The sequence below is a fragment of the Oncorhynchus clarkii genome, chromosome 20 (genome assembly GCF_045791955.1).
Source record: "Oncorhynchus clarkii lewisi isolate Uvic-CL-2024 chromosome 20, UVic_Ocla_1.0, whole genome shotgun sequence".
In the NCBI taxonomy this organism is placed as follows: Eukaryota; Metazoa; Chordata; class Actinopteri; order Salmoniformes; family Salmonidae; genus Oncorhynchus; species Oncorhynchus clarkii.
Window position 1 is genome coordinate 73,152,150 of NC_092166.1, and position 16,279 is coordinate 73,168,428.

General features: G+C 44.5%; 1 protein-coding gene across 11 annotated transcripts in view; it reads right to left on the reverse strand.

The window, feature by feature from the left end:
• The window catches only part of LOC139376886 (neurexin-1a-like), a 574,009-nt gene that overhangs the window by 334,982 nt on the left and 222,748 nt on the right, over positions 1-16,279 (reverse strand). For all 11 annotated transcript variants that reach the window (XM_071119862.1, XM_071119864.1, XM_071119861.1 and 8 more), the window contains 2 exons: positions 10,936-11,066; positions 10,512-10,764 (listed from right to left, as the gene is read on the reverse strand). In XM_071119862.1, coding sequence (XP_070975963.1) covers positions 10,512-10,764; positions 10,936-11,066 — 384 coding nt within the window. The remainder of the gene's footprint in view (positions 1-10,511; positions 10,765-10,935; positions 11,067-16,279) is intronic.

Sequence of the window (16,279 nt, forward strand, 5' to 3'; positions counted from 1 at the left end):
GATGCTGGCTATACACACCAGGTCTCCAGTACACCTTCACAACCCGGTTCCTTGCACTCACCCGGAGGTGCGTGTCCCCGGCCCGGTACCACCAGTGCCGGCTCCCCGCACCAGGCTGTTTCACCATCCCATCAATACAGGTGCTACCGCCTGTTCGGCGCTACCAGAGCTTCCGCTCCTCAGTCCAGCGATGCCAGAGCCGTCCTCCTCTTCAGCGCTGCCAGAGTTTTTCGCCTGTCCAGTGCTGCCAGAGCCTTCCTCCTCTCCAGCGCAGCCGGAGTCTCCCGCCTGTCCAGCGCTGCCAGAGCTCCCGCCCCTCATTCCAGAGGCGTCAGAGCCCCTCATTCCAGAGGCGCCAGAGCTCCTCAGTCCAGCGCTGTCAGAGCTTTCCTCTCCAGCGTTGCAGGAGCTTCCCGTCTGCCCAGCGCCATCAGAGTTGCCAGTCTGCCCAGCGCCGCCTGAGCTACCCAACTGCCCAGCGCCATCAGAGTCGCCAGTCTGCCCAGCGCCGCCTGAGCCGCCAGTCTGCAAGGAGCCGCCTGTGCCGCCAGTCTGCAAGGAGCCGCCAGTCCGCAAGGAGCCGCCAGTGCCGCCAGTCCGCAAGGAGCCGCCAGTGCCGCCAGTCCGCAAGGAGCCGCCAGTCCGCAAGGAGCCACCAATGCCGCCAGTCCGCAAGGAGCCGCCAGTGCCGCCAGTCCGCAAGGATCCGCCAGTGCTCCCAGTCAGCCAGGAGCCGCCAGTGCCGCCAGTCAGCCAGGAGCCGCCAGTCAGCCAGGATCCGCCATTCAGCCAGGATCAGCCAGTCAGCCAGGATCTGCCAGAACTGCCAGTCAGCCAGGATCTGCCAGAGCCGTCAGTCAGCCAGGATCCGCCAGTCTGCCAGGATCCGCCAGTCAGCCAGGATCTTCCAGATCCGCCATTCAGCCAGGATCCGCCATTCAGCCAGGATCCGCCAGTCAGCCAGGATCTGCCAGAGCTGCCAGTCAGCCAGGATCTCTCAGAACCACCAGTCAGCCAGGAACTGCCAGAACTGCCAGCCAGCCAGGATCTGCCAGAGCCATCAACCTGCCTGAGCTTCCTCTCAGTCCTGAGCTTCCTCTCAGTCCTGAGCTCCCCCTCAGTCCCGAGCTCCCTCTCAGTCCCGAGCTCCCCCTCAGTCCCGAGCTTTCCCTCAGTCCCGAGCTTCCCCTCAGTCCCGAGCTACCCCTCAGTCCCGAGCTACCCCTCTGTCCTGAGCTGCCCCTCAGTCCGGAGCTGCCCCTCAGTCCAGTGGGGCCCGTTGTTAGGGTTCCTAGGCCAACGGTTAGCGGCGAGGGTCGCCACTCAAGGGACGCTAAGGAGGTGGACTAAGAAAATTATGGAGTGGGGTCCACGTCCAGCGCCAGAGCTGCCACCGCGGACAGATGCCCACCCAGACCCTCCGCTATAGGTTTAGGTTGTGCGCTCGGAACCCGCATCTTGGGGGGGGGGGGGTACTGTCACGTTCTGACCATCGTTCTTGTGTGTTTTCCTTGTTTTAGTGTTGGTCAGGACGTGAGCTGGGTGGGCATTCTATGTTGTGTGTCTGGTTTGTCTATTTCTATGTTTGGCCTGATATGGTTCTCAATCAGACGCAGGTGTTAGTCATTGTCTCTGATTGGGAACCATATTTAGGTAGCCTGTTTTGTGTTGGGTTTTGTGGGTGATTGTTCCTGTCTTTGTGTTTGTGGCACCAGATAGGACTGTTTCGGTTTTTCACATTTCTTGTTTTGTAGATTGTTGTATTTTCATCTTTATTAAAGATGTACAAAAATAACCACGCTGCATTTTGGTCCGCTTCTCTTTCACCAGAAGAAAACCGTTACATATGCTCTAATATGTAAACCTAGCAGTAAACCTGCTTGCACAAATTGCTTGTAATTACTGTAAAATACTGTGAAATACAAGCCCCACCCCTCAATGAATTTCATTCATTCATTAATTTAGATTACATTAGCATTTACTTTTTTACAGTATAATATAGTCCAATGTACAGTATTGTACTTTGTGTTTTTAAACGGTATTGGCTTTGCTACCATATTTATACTACAGTAGCTGTACTGTAATATGAAAAACAGAACTGTACTTGACACCGAGCTGCCTGTAAGCTACTGTTAAATTCACAGTAACCCCTTTACAGTGTACAGGTTTTCCATTAAGTCAATACAAAAGAGTACATATGAATACATATGAATCCAAGTTGGCTCACCTCTTTATCTTCATAACATGGAAATAACTTGCACCCCTTATGCCCATATTCTCTCTCCCTCAATTCAATTCAATTTAAGGGCTTTATTGGCATGGGAAACATATGTTAACATTGCCAAAGCAAAGTGAACTAGATAATAAACAAAAGTGAAATAAACAAAAAAATGAACAGTAAACATTACACTCACAGATGTTAAAAAAGAATAGACATTTCAAATGTCATATTATGTATATATACAGTGTTGTAACGATGTGCAAATGATTAAAAAAGAGAAAATTAATAAACATAAATATGGGTTGTATTTACAATGGTGTTTGTTCTTCACTGGTTTCCCTTTTCTTGTGGCAACAGGTCACACATCTTGCTGCTGTGATGGCACACTGTGGTATTTCACCAAGTAGATATGGGAGTTAATCAAAATTGGGTTTGTTTTTTAATTATTTGTGGATCTGTGTAATCTGAAGGAAATATGTGTCTCTAATATGGTCATACATTGGGCAGGAGGTTAGGAAGTGCAGCTCAGTTTCCACCTCATTTTGTGGACAATGTGCACATAGCCTGTCTTTTCTTGAGAGCCAGGTCTGCCTACGGCGGCCTTTCTCAATAGCAAGACTATGCTCACTGAGTCTGTACATAGTCACATATTTCCTTAAGTTTGGGTCAGTCACAGTGGTCAGGTATTCTGCCACTGTGTACTCTCTCTCTCTGTTTAGGCCCAAATAGCATTCTAGTTTGCTCTGTTTTTTTGTGAATTCTTCCAATGTGTCAAGAAATTCTATTTTTGTTTTCTCATGATTTGGCTGGGTCTAATTGTGTTGCTGTCCTGGGCTCATCTCCTTCTCTCTCCCTGCCTTCCTCCATTCCTCATTCCCAGTACTACCATTAACTAACCTCTCTCTACCTCTCTTTCGCTCTCTCTCTCTCTCTCCCTCCCTCACGTCCTACTGTGTGCCCTCCTTCTCTGTCAGCTCATTAGCAGGGATAGGAAACATTAGACCCGTAGAGTGAGAGGCAAGGAGAGGAAATCATCAGACTGGGTACGTTCACAGCTCTCTCCTCTATGCTGTCTCCTCCCCTCTCTCTTCTCTCACTCCCTCCCCCTCACTCACTATCTCTGTTCTCTCTCTCACACTCTCTCTTTTTGTTCTCCTATAACCACCACTGTTGCCAAAAAAGCTCCTGAATTATGTATTTCTTAATATTTGTGATATTTCCTAATACTCCTACTGTCATTCACACTACCCTATTCACTGAAACTGAGAGAGAGAGAGAGAGAGTGAATGTCCTCTGCCTCTGAAGCCCACAGAGAACAGTGTGTGCATACCGTGTTACAGCTATGCCTGTTCCAACATGGATGTATAGACCCGTGCTATTTGGTGACTATTTAGTAAAACAATGTCGTAATAGTGGTGAACTATGCTGAAACATGTACAGGCTGTGTAGGGCCTTACAGAATACATTTACAATACATACACATTCATGATGGTGCTATTTTTTTTACGATTCCATCTGCATTTATTGCCCATTTGGTGGGTTTTCTTGTGAAATAATCTTAAACTGTTCAGCTATTTATGCAGTAGGGATGAGCAATTGCAGAATTGAGTGAAAAGAAGTGAAGTTGAACATCTGTTATTTGTCGTTACATAACAAAAATGTTGCTGTGTTTCAGATTAAACACCTGCATGTGTTTGAGGTGAAGGCAACAAATGGACAGAGTAAAATCACAAACTAAACTAAGTGACTAGAGGTCGACCAATTAATCGGAATGGCCGATTAATTAGGGCCGATTTCAAGTTTTCATAACAATCGGTAATCGGTATTTTTGGACACCGATTTGCCCCCAGTTTTTTTTTTACACCTTTATTTAACTAGGCAAGTCAGTTAAGAACACATTCTTATTTTCAATGACGGCCTAGGAATGGTGGGTTAACTGCCTCGTTCAGGGGCAGAACGACAGATTTTTATCTTGTCAGCTCCTGGATTCATTTTTGCAACCTTCCGGTTACTAGTCCAACGCTCTAACCACCTGCCTTACATTGCACTCCACAAGGAGCCTGCGTGGCAGGCTGACTACCTGTTACGCGAGGGCAGCAAGAAGCCAAGGTAAGTTGCCATCTAGCATTAAACTATCTTATAAAAACAATCAATCTTAACATAATCACTAGTTAACTACACATGGTTGATGATATTACTAGTTTATCTAGCGTTGTTACGGTGCGTGAATGAGGACCCAAAAGCGAATTAACTTAAACAGAGCTTCTTTAATTACCAAACATAGGTAGGCTCAGACGGACCGGCAGATTCCGACAGGACAAGACAAGGTTACAGCAAACATGACGACAGTCTGGTTCAGGCATGAAACACAACAAACAAGAATCCGACAAGGACAGGAACAAAAACAGAGAGAGATATAGGGACCTAATCAGAGGGAAAAAGGGAACAGGTGGGAAACGGGGTGAATGGGTAGTTAGGAGGAGACAAGGAACAGCTGGGGGGAAGCGGGGGAGAAAAGGTAACCTAAGACGACCAGCAGAGGGAGACAGGGTGAAAGGAAAGGACAGAGACAAGACACAACATGACAGTACATGACAAGCGTGTCCTGCTTTGCATATAATCGATGCGGTGCCTGTTAATTTCTCAGTAAATCACAGCCTACTTCGACAAACTGGTGATGATTTAACAAGCGCATTTGTGAAAAAAGCACTGTCGTTGCACCAATGTACCTAACCATAAACATCAATGCCTTTCTTTACGATCAATACACAAGTATATATTTTTTAAACCTGCATATTTAGTTAATATTGCCTGCTAACATGAATTTCTTATAACTAGGAAAATTGTGTAATTTCTCTTGCGTTCTGTGCAAGCAGTCAGGGTATATGCAGAAGTTTGGGCCGCCTGGCTCATTGCGAACTGTGTGAAGTCCATTTATTCCTACTGATGTAAAGTGTCTCTGTAAACAGACGATCAAATTGGCTCCAGTGATCTGAGGAGGATGTTGATTGTCACAGCTTGTCGCTAATCAGCCTACAGCCAATCAGAGGGGTCAGGAGGTCAACGCTGGGCCGAAACAGGAAACACAGACAGATGCATGCACGCACGGACACACACACGCACACGCACACACACACACACACACACACACACACACACACACACACACACACACACACACACACACACACACACACACTTACACAGCCTCTGAGCAGTCAGAGTGCTGACTGGCCAAAACCAGGACAGTCACAGTGAGCAACCGACCATGCTGAACTCTGCTGCTTGCGCGCAGTACAGTAGGCACTAATAGGTTACATCACAGCAACCTGAATCCATACTACCCAATTCATCTACAAATACAAATGACAAATGGGACCTGTACAGTACAGTAGCTCATAACACAGAAACTTACTTCCACAAATATATACAAAATCTACAAATATCTCACTTCTTCTTACATCTACAAATACAACAGAAAAAGTGTGACTGACTCCAACAAACTGGCTCCCAAAGAGAAAATGACAATTGAACAGCATTCCATATCCCAGACTTTAAGTAGTGAAGGAGATTGGATGTTTTTTTTTATGTTGTAGACAACTGGAGAATTAAAATGATTCATGATGCATCACGGATGATGGAGGGAAAGCATTATATGGGCTGTGTTTCGGGAGGCAGATAGCAAGGCAACACAATTATAATAAACAGAAACGGTATGTGTGTGTGTGTGCGCGTGTGTGTGTGTGTGTGTGTGTGTGTGTGTGTGTGTGTGTGTGTGTGTGTGTGTGTGTGTGTGTGTGTGTGTGTGTGTGTTTGTATCTGTGTGTGTGTGTCATAAACAGCAGCATTTGTCGATAAGGCATCCAGGCCAGTTTGGCATTACAGCAACGCCTCCCCGTAAAAACAAGACGCAGCCGAGTGGGACAAGAGACAGCAGTATATAATTACATGGTGACAGAATGAAACATACACACGCGTTCAGTCACGCATGCTTACAAACGCACGCACTTCACAAATGCATACAATATTTTGTAGACTAAATACATATTGGGTTCCAATGAAAAAGCAAGGTTATGATTTTTCCTTGATCAATGTCTAACTCGGTTGAAATGCCAAGTGATTGGAAATTAATTGCCAATATGAAATATGGTTATCTTCCTTTATATGACACATAACACCAACACACAGTGCACTACAAATATTTATGCTAATTACATATACAGTACCAGTCAAACGTTTGGATACACCTACTCATTCAAGGGTTTTTCTTTATTTTTACTATTTTCTACATTGTAGAATATTTATGAAGACATCAAAACGATGAAATAACACACATGGAATCATGTTGTAACCAAATCAACTTATATTTTAGATTCCTCAAAGTAGACACCCTTTGCCTTGATGACAGCTTTGCACACTCTTGGCATTTTCTCAACCAGCTTCACCTGAAATGCTTTTCCAACAGTCTTGAAAGAGTTCCTATATATGAAGAGCACTTGTTGGCTGCTTTTCCTTCACTCTGTGGTCCAACTCATCCCTAACCATCTCAATTGGGTTGAGGTCGGGTGATTGTGGAGGCTAGGTCATCTGATGCAGCACTCCATCGCTCTCCTTCTTGGTCAAATAGCCCTTGCACAGCCTGGAGGTGTGTTTGGTCATTGTCCTGTTGAAAACAAATGATAGTCCAACTAAGCGCAAACCAGATGAGATGGCTGAATGCAGAATGCTGTGGTAGCCATGCTGTTTAGGTGTGCCTTGAATTCTAAAATAAATCACTGACAGTGTCACCAGAAAAGCACCCCCACAGCATCACACCTCCTCCTCCATGCTTCACAGTGGGAACCACACATGCAGAGATCATCCGTTCACCTACACTGCGTCTCACAAAGACACGGCAGTTGGAACCCGAAATCTCATATTTGGACTCATCAGACCAAAGGACATATTTCCACAGGTCTAATGTCCATTGCTCAAGTTTCTTGGCCCAAGCAAGCCTCTTATTATTATTGGTGTCTTTGCAGCAATTCGACAATGAACGCCTGATTCAGGCAGTCTACTCTGAACAGTTGATGTTGAGATATGTCTGTTATTGAACTGTGTGAAGCATTTATTTGGGCAGCAATTTCTGAGGCTGGTAACTCTAATGAACTTGTCTTCTGCAGCAGAGGTAACTCCGGGTCTTCCATTCCTGTGGCGGCAACTGCACTTGAAAAACGTTCAAAGTTTTTGACATTTTCCGGATTGACTGATCTTCATGGCTTAAAGTAATGATGGACTGTTGTTTCTCTTTGCTTATTTGAGCTGTTCTTGACATAATATGAACCAAATAGAGCTATCTTCTGTATACCACCCCTACCTCACAACAGAACTGATTGGCTCAAAAGTATTAAGAAGGAAATACATTCCACAAATTAAATTTTAACAATCACACCTGTTAATTGAAATGCATTCCAGGTGACTACCTCATGAAGCTGGTTGAGAGAATGCCAAGAGTGTGTAAAGCTGTCATCAAGGCAAAGGGTGGCTACTTTGAAGAATCTCAAATATAAATTATATTTTGATTTGTTTAACACTCTTTTGGTTACTACAGTACATGATTCCATATGTGTTATTTCATAATTTTGATGTCTTCACTATTATTCAACAATGCAGAAAATAGTAAAATAAAGAAAAACCTTTGAATGAGTAGGTGTGTCCAAACTTTTGACTGGTACTATATGTCTTATTCACAGCAAAGGGGCATCCTTGGAGACTCTCAAACTCTCATTTTCTCTCTCTCCCTCTACCTACTAATAGTTCCCCTCCTCTCTACACCTCAGATAGTCGGGAGGAAGAGGAGGGAGAGAGATGATATTCCACTCGGAGTCCGGTCATGAGTGAGTGGTTTAATGAGCCAAATTGTTAGCAGGGGAAGACAGCCATTTTACAGTGCAGTTTAGGAGGCCTATACTTTCACTCACAGGAGGCTGCTAGGGGAGGACGGCTCATAATAATGTCTGGAATGGAATAAATGGAATAGTATTAACCACATGGATACCACGTGTTTGGTGAGTCTCATAGCATTCCACTGATTCTGTTCCAGCCATTACTATGAGCCCGTCCTCCCCAATTAAGGTGCCACCAACCTCCTTTGCCATCACTGTAGCTATGCCCCTCATTCCCTCATTCTCTCTCTCTCTCTCTCTCTATCACACTAAGTCTCTTGCTCTCTGGCTCTCGCTCTCTGGCTCTCGTTCTCTGGCTCTCGTTCTCTCTCTTTCCGCCACCTCTTTTTCTTTCTTTCTTTCTTTCTTTCTTTCTTTCTTTCTTTCTTTCTTTCTTTCTTTCTTTCTTTCTTTCTTTCTTTCTGTAATGATGTGAACTTATCCTCTCTTAAGCCTGATTGTGCTAAATGTGTATTTTATGTGTTTATTTGTGTTTATGGCCTTGTTTTCTACCACCATTTCATTTTAACCAGTTAATTGCCTTTCATTGAATGTGTGTGAGCAACATTTGAATATCAGCACAGGTTGGCTAATTGCTAATTGTAGGCTCCTCCAAAGTAATCGACCTAGTGAGCTACATGTGTTTAATGTTGGTGGGAGAGTGCCAGAGGCAGATAGATAGTTTATTTTATTCTTGGTCTTAGTCTTTTAACGCTGCTGTGTTTTGTATTCATCTATTTATTGAAAATAAATCTTATCTTAATCATATTTTTGAAGAAACGTTTCCATTACTGTTAGTGAAAACCTTTTCATGTGAAGGGCATCAGTCAGCTTCTCTATCTCTCTCACTCTTCATCCTCATCCCCAACATATATATTTAGGATTCACATTCTGTTTTTTGCTTTCTTGGAGTTGGTAACTTATGCCCTGCTATTAAATAGTCCAACTGACAGGATCCTCCTTCAGTACCATGCAGCCCAGAGTGTCCACTATACACACACAGGCACACACACACACAGAAGCAGGGAGGTGGTGTCTCCTCTCTCTCCTTTGACAAAGCATCCCAAATCTGCAGCGTGTGTAATGAACGGCTTAAAGCCCTTCTCTTTTAATGCAGCCTTTGATGTCAATTGTATTCACATTTCATTCTGATGCCCTCCTCCCCTCAATTCTCCTTTCTCCACCACCTCTAAATCCCATACCTGCTTCTTTTTTCCTCCACAGGACAGTGCACAGCGGGGTAAAGTAAGGCTAGTGAGAGAAGGGATCTACGTTCATAACCTGAATGTAAACTGACGTCCTGAGGGAAGTGTACACACACCCACCAAACAACTTGGAGTCCAGCAGAATATAGAAATAAACACAGCCAGCAAACTAGTTAGCGCTACGATACAGAGACCTTTCAACAAACTAGTCACAGAGATCTTTCAACAAACTAGTCAGCGCTACGCTACAGAGACCTTTCAACAAACTAGTCAGTGCTACGCTACAGAGACCTTTCAACAAATTAGTCAGCGCTATGCTACAGAGATCTTTCAACAAACTAGTCAGCACTATGCTACAGAGACCTTTCAACAAACTAGTCACAGAGATCTTTTAACAAACTAGTCAGCGCTACGCTACAGAGACCTTTCAACAAACTAGTCAGTGCTACGCTACAGAGACCTTTCAACAAATTAGTCAGCGCTATGCTACAGAGACCTTTCAACAAACTAGTCAGCTCTACGCTACAGAGACCTTTCAAAAAACTAGTCAGCACTATGCTACAGAGACCTTTCAACAAACTAGTCAGCACTAGAATACAGCAATCTTTCAACAAACTAGTCAGCACTAGAATACAGCGATCTTTCAACAAACTAGTCAGCACTAGAATACAGAGACCTTTCAACAAACTAGTCAGCACCAGACTACAGAGATCTTTCAACAAACTAGTCAGCACTAGAATACAGAGATCTTTCAACAAACTAGTCAGCACTAGAATACAGAGATCTTTCAACAAACTAGTCAGCACTAGAATACAGAGATCTTTCAACAAACTAGTCAGCACTAGAATACAGAGATCTTTCAACAAACTAGTCAGCACTAGAATTCAGAGATCTTTCAACAAACTAGTCAGCACTAGAATACAGAGAACTTTCCACAAACAATATTTTATTTTTACACAAGCATTGTCAGAACTGTGTAAACAATCTTGATCTTGATCTCAATCTCAACCTCCAGCAACTAACCAATCAACCAATCACTAAAAACACGGAATGTGTCTAACGTCTATCACAGGAGTCACAAAACTCTTTACCAATAGCCATGCAACAAAACCAGAAACAGATGAAATACAGAGCAAAACTGTTTAAAACCTGATGTCTTACCCCTCTCACAGGAGCGTCCCAGGTATCCCGTCCCTGAGCAGTCACAGACGTAACGGTTCCATCCCTCCCGGCAGACACCGTTATTCTGACAGGGGTTTGACAGGCACTGCTTGGGCGGCTCTTTAGAGCAGGATGGTTTGACTCCGGTAGCCTTCTGAACCTCGGCCATGCGGCGGACATCTTTACTCTGGCCATCGATGAACAGGTCCCGGATGCAGCCCACATAGCCATAGTTCAGGAGAGCCGTCCACACCTGAAGAAGTGGATTAAACATTGGTTAATGAAATGACTAACAGAAATGAAAGTGCACAGACTTTTGTGTGATAATGTAACAGAAATGTATTGTTTGATCTTTCAGAAACTCAACCTAAACGGGTATATACCCCCCTTTACAATACTGAAATCCAATCCTATCATAACGTACTTCTGTGGGGAAGACCAGGCCTAGTTTATTCTCTGGTAGTCCTCCCAGGTACAGGTTATCATCCAGGTCCAGGATCTCACTCTCTCCTGGGGCCGTGTAGGCCTGGCGCTGGGTGTTGATGGAGATGGTACCTGGGTGGAGACGGGGAGAGGGTTGGTGGAAGTATTTTGGGAGGATGAAGTGTTTGGGGGATGGATTCAATTCCATTTCAATTCAGTTGATTCGTTATTATGGACAAGATGGATCCTGAATGTAACACACATCAATCAATAAACAACTGTTAATATACTGTATGTTATTCACGTCAACGGAACAGAATGAAACTCCTACTACAGCTGCAAAAACACCAATAAAAACCAGATTAATTACAAAATGGTTTAATACAGATGGAGCAAGAAGTTTAATTACAGGGTTGGGATATTCTTCTTCTGGAATGAATGTTAAACATACCTGGCTTCAAATACTACTCAAAATATTTAAAATGCTTTCGCTCTAGCCGGCTTTGCACTTCTTCGACTCTCCTATTAATTCCATTAAGCCATGCAAACTCAATCAAGCACAGATAAAGTATTTCTTTATAGTATTTGAACCCAGGTCTGTGGTTCATAACGCAGTTAAGTCATATAGAGGACTGCAAGCCGAGGCCAATTAGGAATCTGTGATCCCATAGAAGTAACTCTCCGTTCTATTCTCCTTGTACTTCCCCCATTGTAAATCTCCTTTATCTATACAGCAGCGGTCATAAAAGAATAACAGAGGGGCTAAAGAAAAGAGAGAAAAATGGGCGCCCCCTCACACCCTCTATCATTTTCAGAGCCGAACCAAACAACAAACAACAAACCCCATCTTGGCCATCTTTTCAGAGTGATTAACGAACTGAAGCTTGATTCTCTCGCTCTCTCTCTCTCTCTCTCTCTCTCTCTCTCTCTCTCTCTCTCTCGCTCCCACCCTCTCTCGCTGTCACCCTCTCTCTCGCTCTCTCTCTCTCTCGCTCTCTCTCCATCTCCCTTTTTCGTTATCCCCTTTCCTTCTCTCTGTTTCTCTCTCCCTCTCTTTCTCTCTCCTGTGTTCCCATCTGTCTCTCTCTCTCCAACACATAAACCTGGCGGAGAGAGTTAGTGAATTTCCCTCTCCTTGATTTATCACTCTCATTCAGCTTTAATTCTGGATGTGGAGCGCGGTAAACAACGGCGGACATGACTGGACTGTAAGGGAGGGAGAGGGGGAAGGAAGGGGGAGGGGGCCGGAGGGTGGGAGGGGTGAGGGGGGGGGGGGGGGGGTGGAGGGAGGAGGGAGGGTTGGGTGAAAGAGAAAGCGAAAGTAGAGAGAATTATGATGGAGAGGTAAGGATATTTGTCTTCTCATAGTAGTAATTCACTTTTTGATTGACAGATGCACGCTGTGGTAGATATCAACCAGCTAAGTTATATGAGCTCAATGCCTTAGGGAAAACCACTGGACCGTTACGTGTGTGTGTGCGCGCGCGCGCGCGCGTGTGTGTGTGTGTGTGCATGCGCGCGCGTGTGTGTGCGTGTGTGTGTGGGTGTATGTGTACGTGTGTACGTGTGCACGTGCGTAAGAGCATAGTGTTGATTTGTTCCTAATAGCCAGATTGTTTTGCTACTGAAACATGTCCCAAACCACACATGGATTTTCACTGGGGCTGGCCGGAGTTTTGGGGAAACGACACACTGGAATAGGGTCTTATATTTCCTGAACGAACAAAAGGAAATAAGCAGTGACAATCCAAAACAGTCTCTCATAGAGCTTTGGAGCTATCATCCATTTCCCCACTGAGTCACTGTGCTGTTCTAACACCAATGTTAGTCAGTCCCACTGGCTGGGAGAAATATGGCCATTCCTATATTAGCTAGTAAGCTTAGCATCCATTTTATCCCTGATTTGTAATATGCTACAGTATGTCTCTCGGCTTTAGCCAAGGTGAGCAAGCTCCAGTCACAGCACCAGCTAAATTACCTAGGTATTACTTAGCATCCATTTTATCCCTGATTTGTAATATGCTACAGTATGTCTCTCGGCTTTAGCCAAGGTGAGCAAGCTCCAGTCACAGCACCAGCTAAATTACCTAGGTATTACTTAGCATCCATTTTACCAGAGTTGCTACAGACTGGTCCAATTTCTCTTGCCAAGTTAAGCCAGCCTCAGCCCCACTATTATCTAGCATCCATTTTACCTGAGTTGCTATGTTCTTTGCTACACAGGCTGGTTCTACTGTAGGTCTGCATCCAATGTGAGCCAGCCCCTGTCCCCAAGACCCTAGCAACTATTGCTTAAAAATAACCATCCAAAACAGCCACTCTATTATCTAGCTAGCATCTCTGGTGTGTTCTATATGCTACGCCCTAAGCCCCAGCTAGCTACACTCTCCATTACCTAGTGTCCATTTGCCAAGGTGACAGCTAAGGAGGCTGGTCTGCACAGTGATTAACCTCCACCCCCTAACACCTTCCAGCTCCTTCCACAGGCTCCCAACCCCAGGCATCTGTTTCCAGAACATCCCCTCTGACCGACCACACACACACACACACACACAAAAGGATGGTGGTCTGCACAGTGATTAACCTATTCCCTCTAACACCTTCCAGCTCCTTCCACATGGTCCCGACCTGGGCATCTGTTCCTAGAACCTCCCCTTTGACCACACACACACACACACACACACACACACACACACACACACACACACACACACACACACACACACACACACACACACACACACACACACACACACACACACACACACACACACACACACACACACCACCCCCTCTCCCTCCCTCTAGCCACAGCTGGTGTGCTGCTACCTGCGACCGAGCTTCCAAGCCTCAGGCACTTGGCAGGGCCACCCGTCATGCAGCCAGACCTCCTCCTTTCATGTTAGGGGTAACGAGACCACTAACCACTACATCACACTCATTAACTGGGAAAGGGGAAGTTCATACTCTGGCACTCATGGATAACCCTGTGTGTGTGTGTGTGTGTGTGTGTGTGTGTGTGTGTGTGTGTGTGTGTGTGTGTGTGTGTGTGTGTGTGTGTGTGTGTGTTTGGTTTTACTAGCCTTGAGGGGTCCTCACCTGTCCTCACAAGGACATTTCGGACAAGACGTGACATTTCACCAGGGGTTAGGTTTAGGGTTAGGGGGTTAGGGGTTTAGGGTTATGTTTAGGGTTCAGGTTAGGGAAAAAAGGATTTTGAATGAGAATCAATTGTTTGGTCCCCACAAGGATAATAAAACAAAGGTGCATGTGTGGTGGACTGTACATTTATGTTTTATGTGATTTATCCAAAGCCACTTACAGGAGGATTGGGGTTAAGTGCCTTGCTCAAGGACACAGACAGATTTTTCACCTAGTCAGTTTGGGGATTCAAACCAGTGAGCTTTTGGTTCCAGGCCCAACACTCTTAACTGCTAGGCTGCCCCGCCCCAACTTGCCCTAACCCATCTGGACAAGAGGAATACCTATGTAAGAATGCTGTTAATTTGATTTGACAGTGTGGCTTGAGGGAGGTCAATTAACGTGCTCCAAATGGCACCATAGGCCAATAGGGTTCTGGTCAAAAGTAGTTCACTATGTATGGAATATGGTGCCAGGAACGGGACTTAGGCAATATGGAGCCAGTAATGGGATTCTCCACACAGTAGCATGTTTTCATTATCATTATGTTCGTAGTTTTAAGAAATTATATTTGCTACATATCATCTTTCTCTCTGAGACAATATTTCTTCCTCCGCCCTCTAGGTTCCTCTTTTGTTTTATCTGTCATCATCTTCTCCTAAATCATTATTTTTCTCTTTATGCAGCCATTATGTTCTTTATCCTCCTCTTGCTGCTCCGCCTCCTCCTCCCCTCATCGCTCTGCCTTTCACTAAGACGTTCGCTTGAGGGAAGCCTTTCACTAAGACGTTTGCCTCCCTCCATCCCTATAGGTACATCTAACAGTGTTATCCTACTCATGTCATCGGCGTGTAGATATTACTAGCCACCTAAGGGGACTGTATAGTGGCATGTTGCCTTGTGACTTAAACATAGCTTGACTATGTTTACACACTTACTTACAGAAATGTGACAACAGGAAAGTGACAACAGGAAAGGGAGCACAACTCAGAGAAGACGTCTGAAAGATGCTGACATCTCCCCTCTAATCTTCCACTTACATCCATTTAGTCAGACAAACTCGCAGTACACAGTAGACAACACGGAATTCAGTGTTGTGCCCCCATCAGATGGGCCTCTTTAAAGTGGCGTATAATACATGATACTGACAGATAGATCTACAGTTAGATATACAGTCACTCCATATGCATTCTAGAGGGCTCATCAGGCTCATCCTACATAACTACTGCTGTACTCAGCTTTCCTCGTCATATACTGTCCATACTGTCTATACACCCCTTGACTTTTTTCCATGTGTTGTTGTGCTACAAGGTGGGATTAAATTGATTTAATTGTCATTTTTTTTGTCAATGGCCTACACAAAATACTCTATTGTCAAAGTGGAAGAAAAATCATAAAGTTTGTAAAAATAAAACACAAATATATCTTGATTCCATACTGTAAGTATTCAACCCCCTGAGTCAATACATGTTAGAATATGTTTTGGCAGGGATTACAGTTGTGAGTCTTTCTGGGTAAGTCTCTAAGAGCTTTGCACACCTGGATTGGACCAAATTTGCACATTATTCTTTAAAAAAATCTTACATCTTACTTATTTTCAGGTCTTGCCATAGATTTTCAAGCCAATTTAAGTTAAACCTGTAACTAGGCCACTGAGGAACCTTCAATGTCATCTTAGTAAGCAATTCCAGTGCATATTTGGCCTTGTGTTTTAGGTTATTGTCCTGCTGAAAGGTAAAATAATCTCCCAGTGTATGATGGAAAGCAGACTGAACCAGGTTTTCCTCTAGGATTTTGCTTGTGGCTCCAATCCGAGCAATGTCAGATTCTGGAATAGAAAAACAGTGTAAGAAAATGTAAATCATAATTGAGATGCATGTTTGGTCATGTTATTCATGGAGCATTTTACCCCCTTATTCTCTTTTAGAATTCTTTCCAGCCTGGGTTACCGTCAGATGACTCTGACCCTGAACTTTGTGTGTCGTAGAGCAGAACAACCAACACCTTGTAGCTCTAACGGATCTGGACAGTCAGTGTTGTGAGAAGATCTCTTTGAAATGAGGACGTCAGCGAGTTCAGACGACTCCCGTAAAGCTTGGAGATGTCGTAGAGCCAAACAACTGACAATGGTGTGTTAGTGAGAGTGTCATCTTAGGAGTTTGTAGCTCACACGGCTTGGGTTTTACAAACAGTTTTGTGATGAT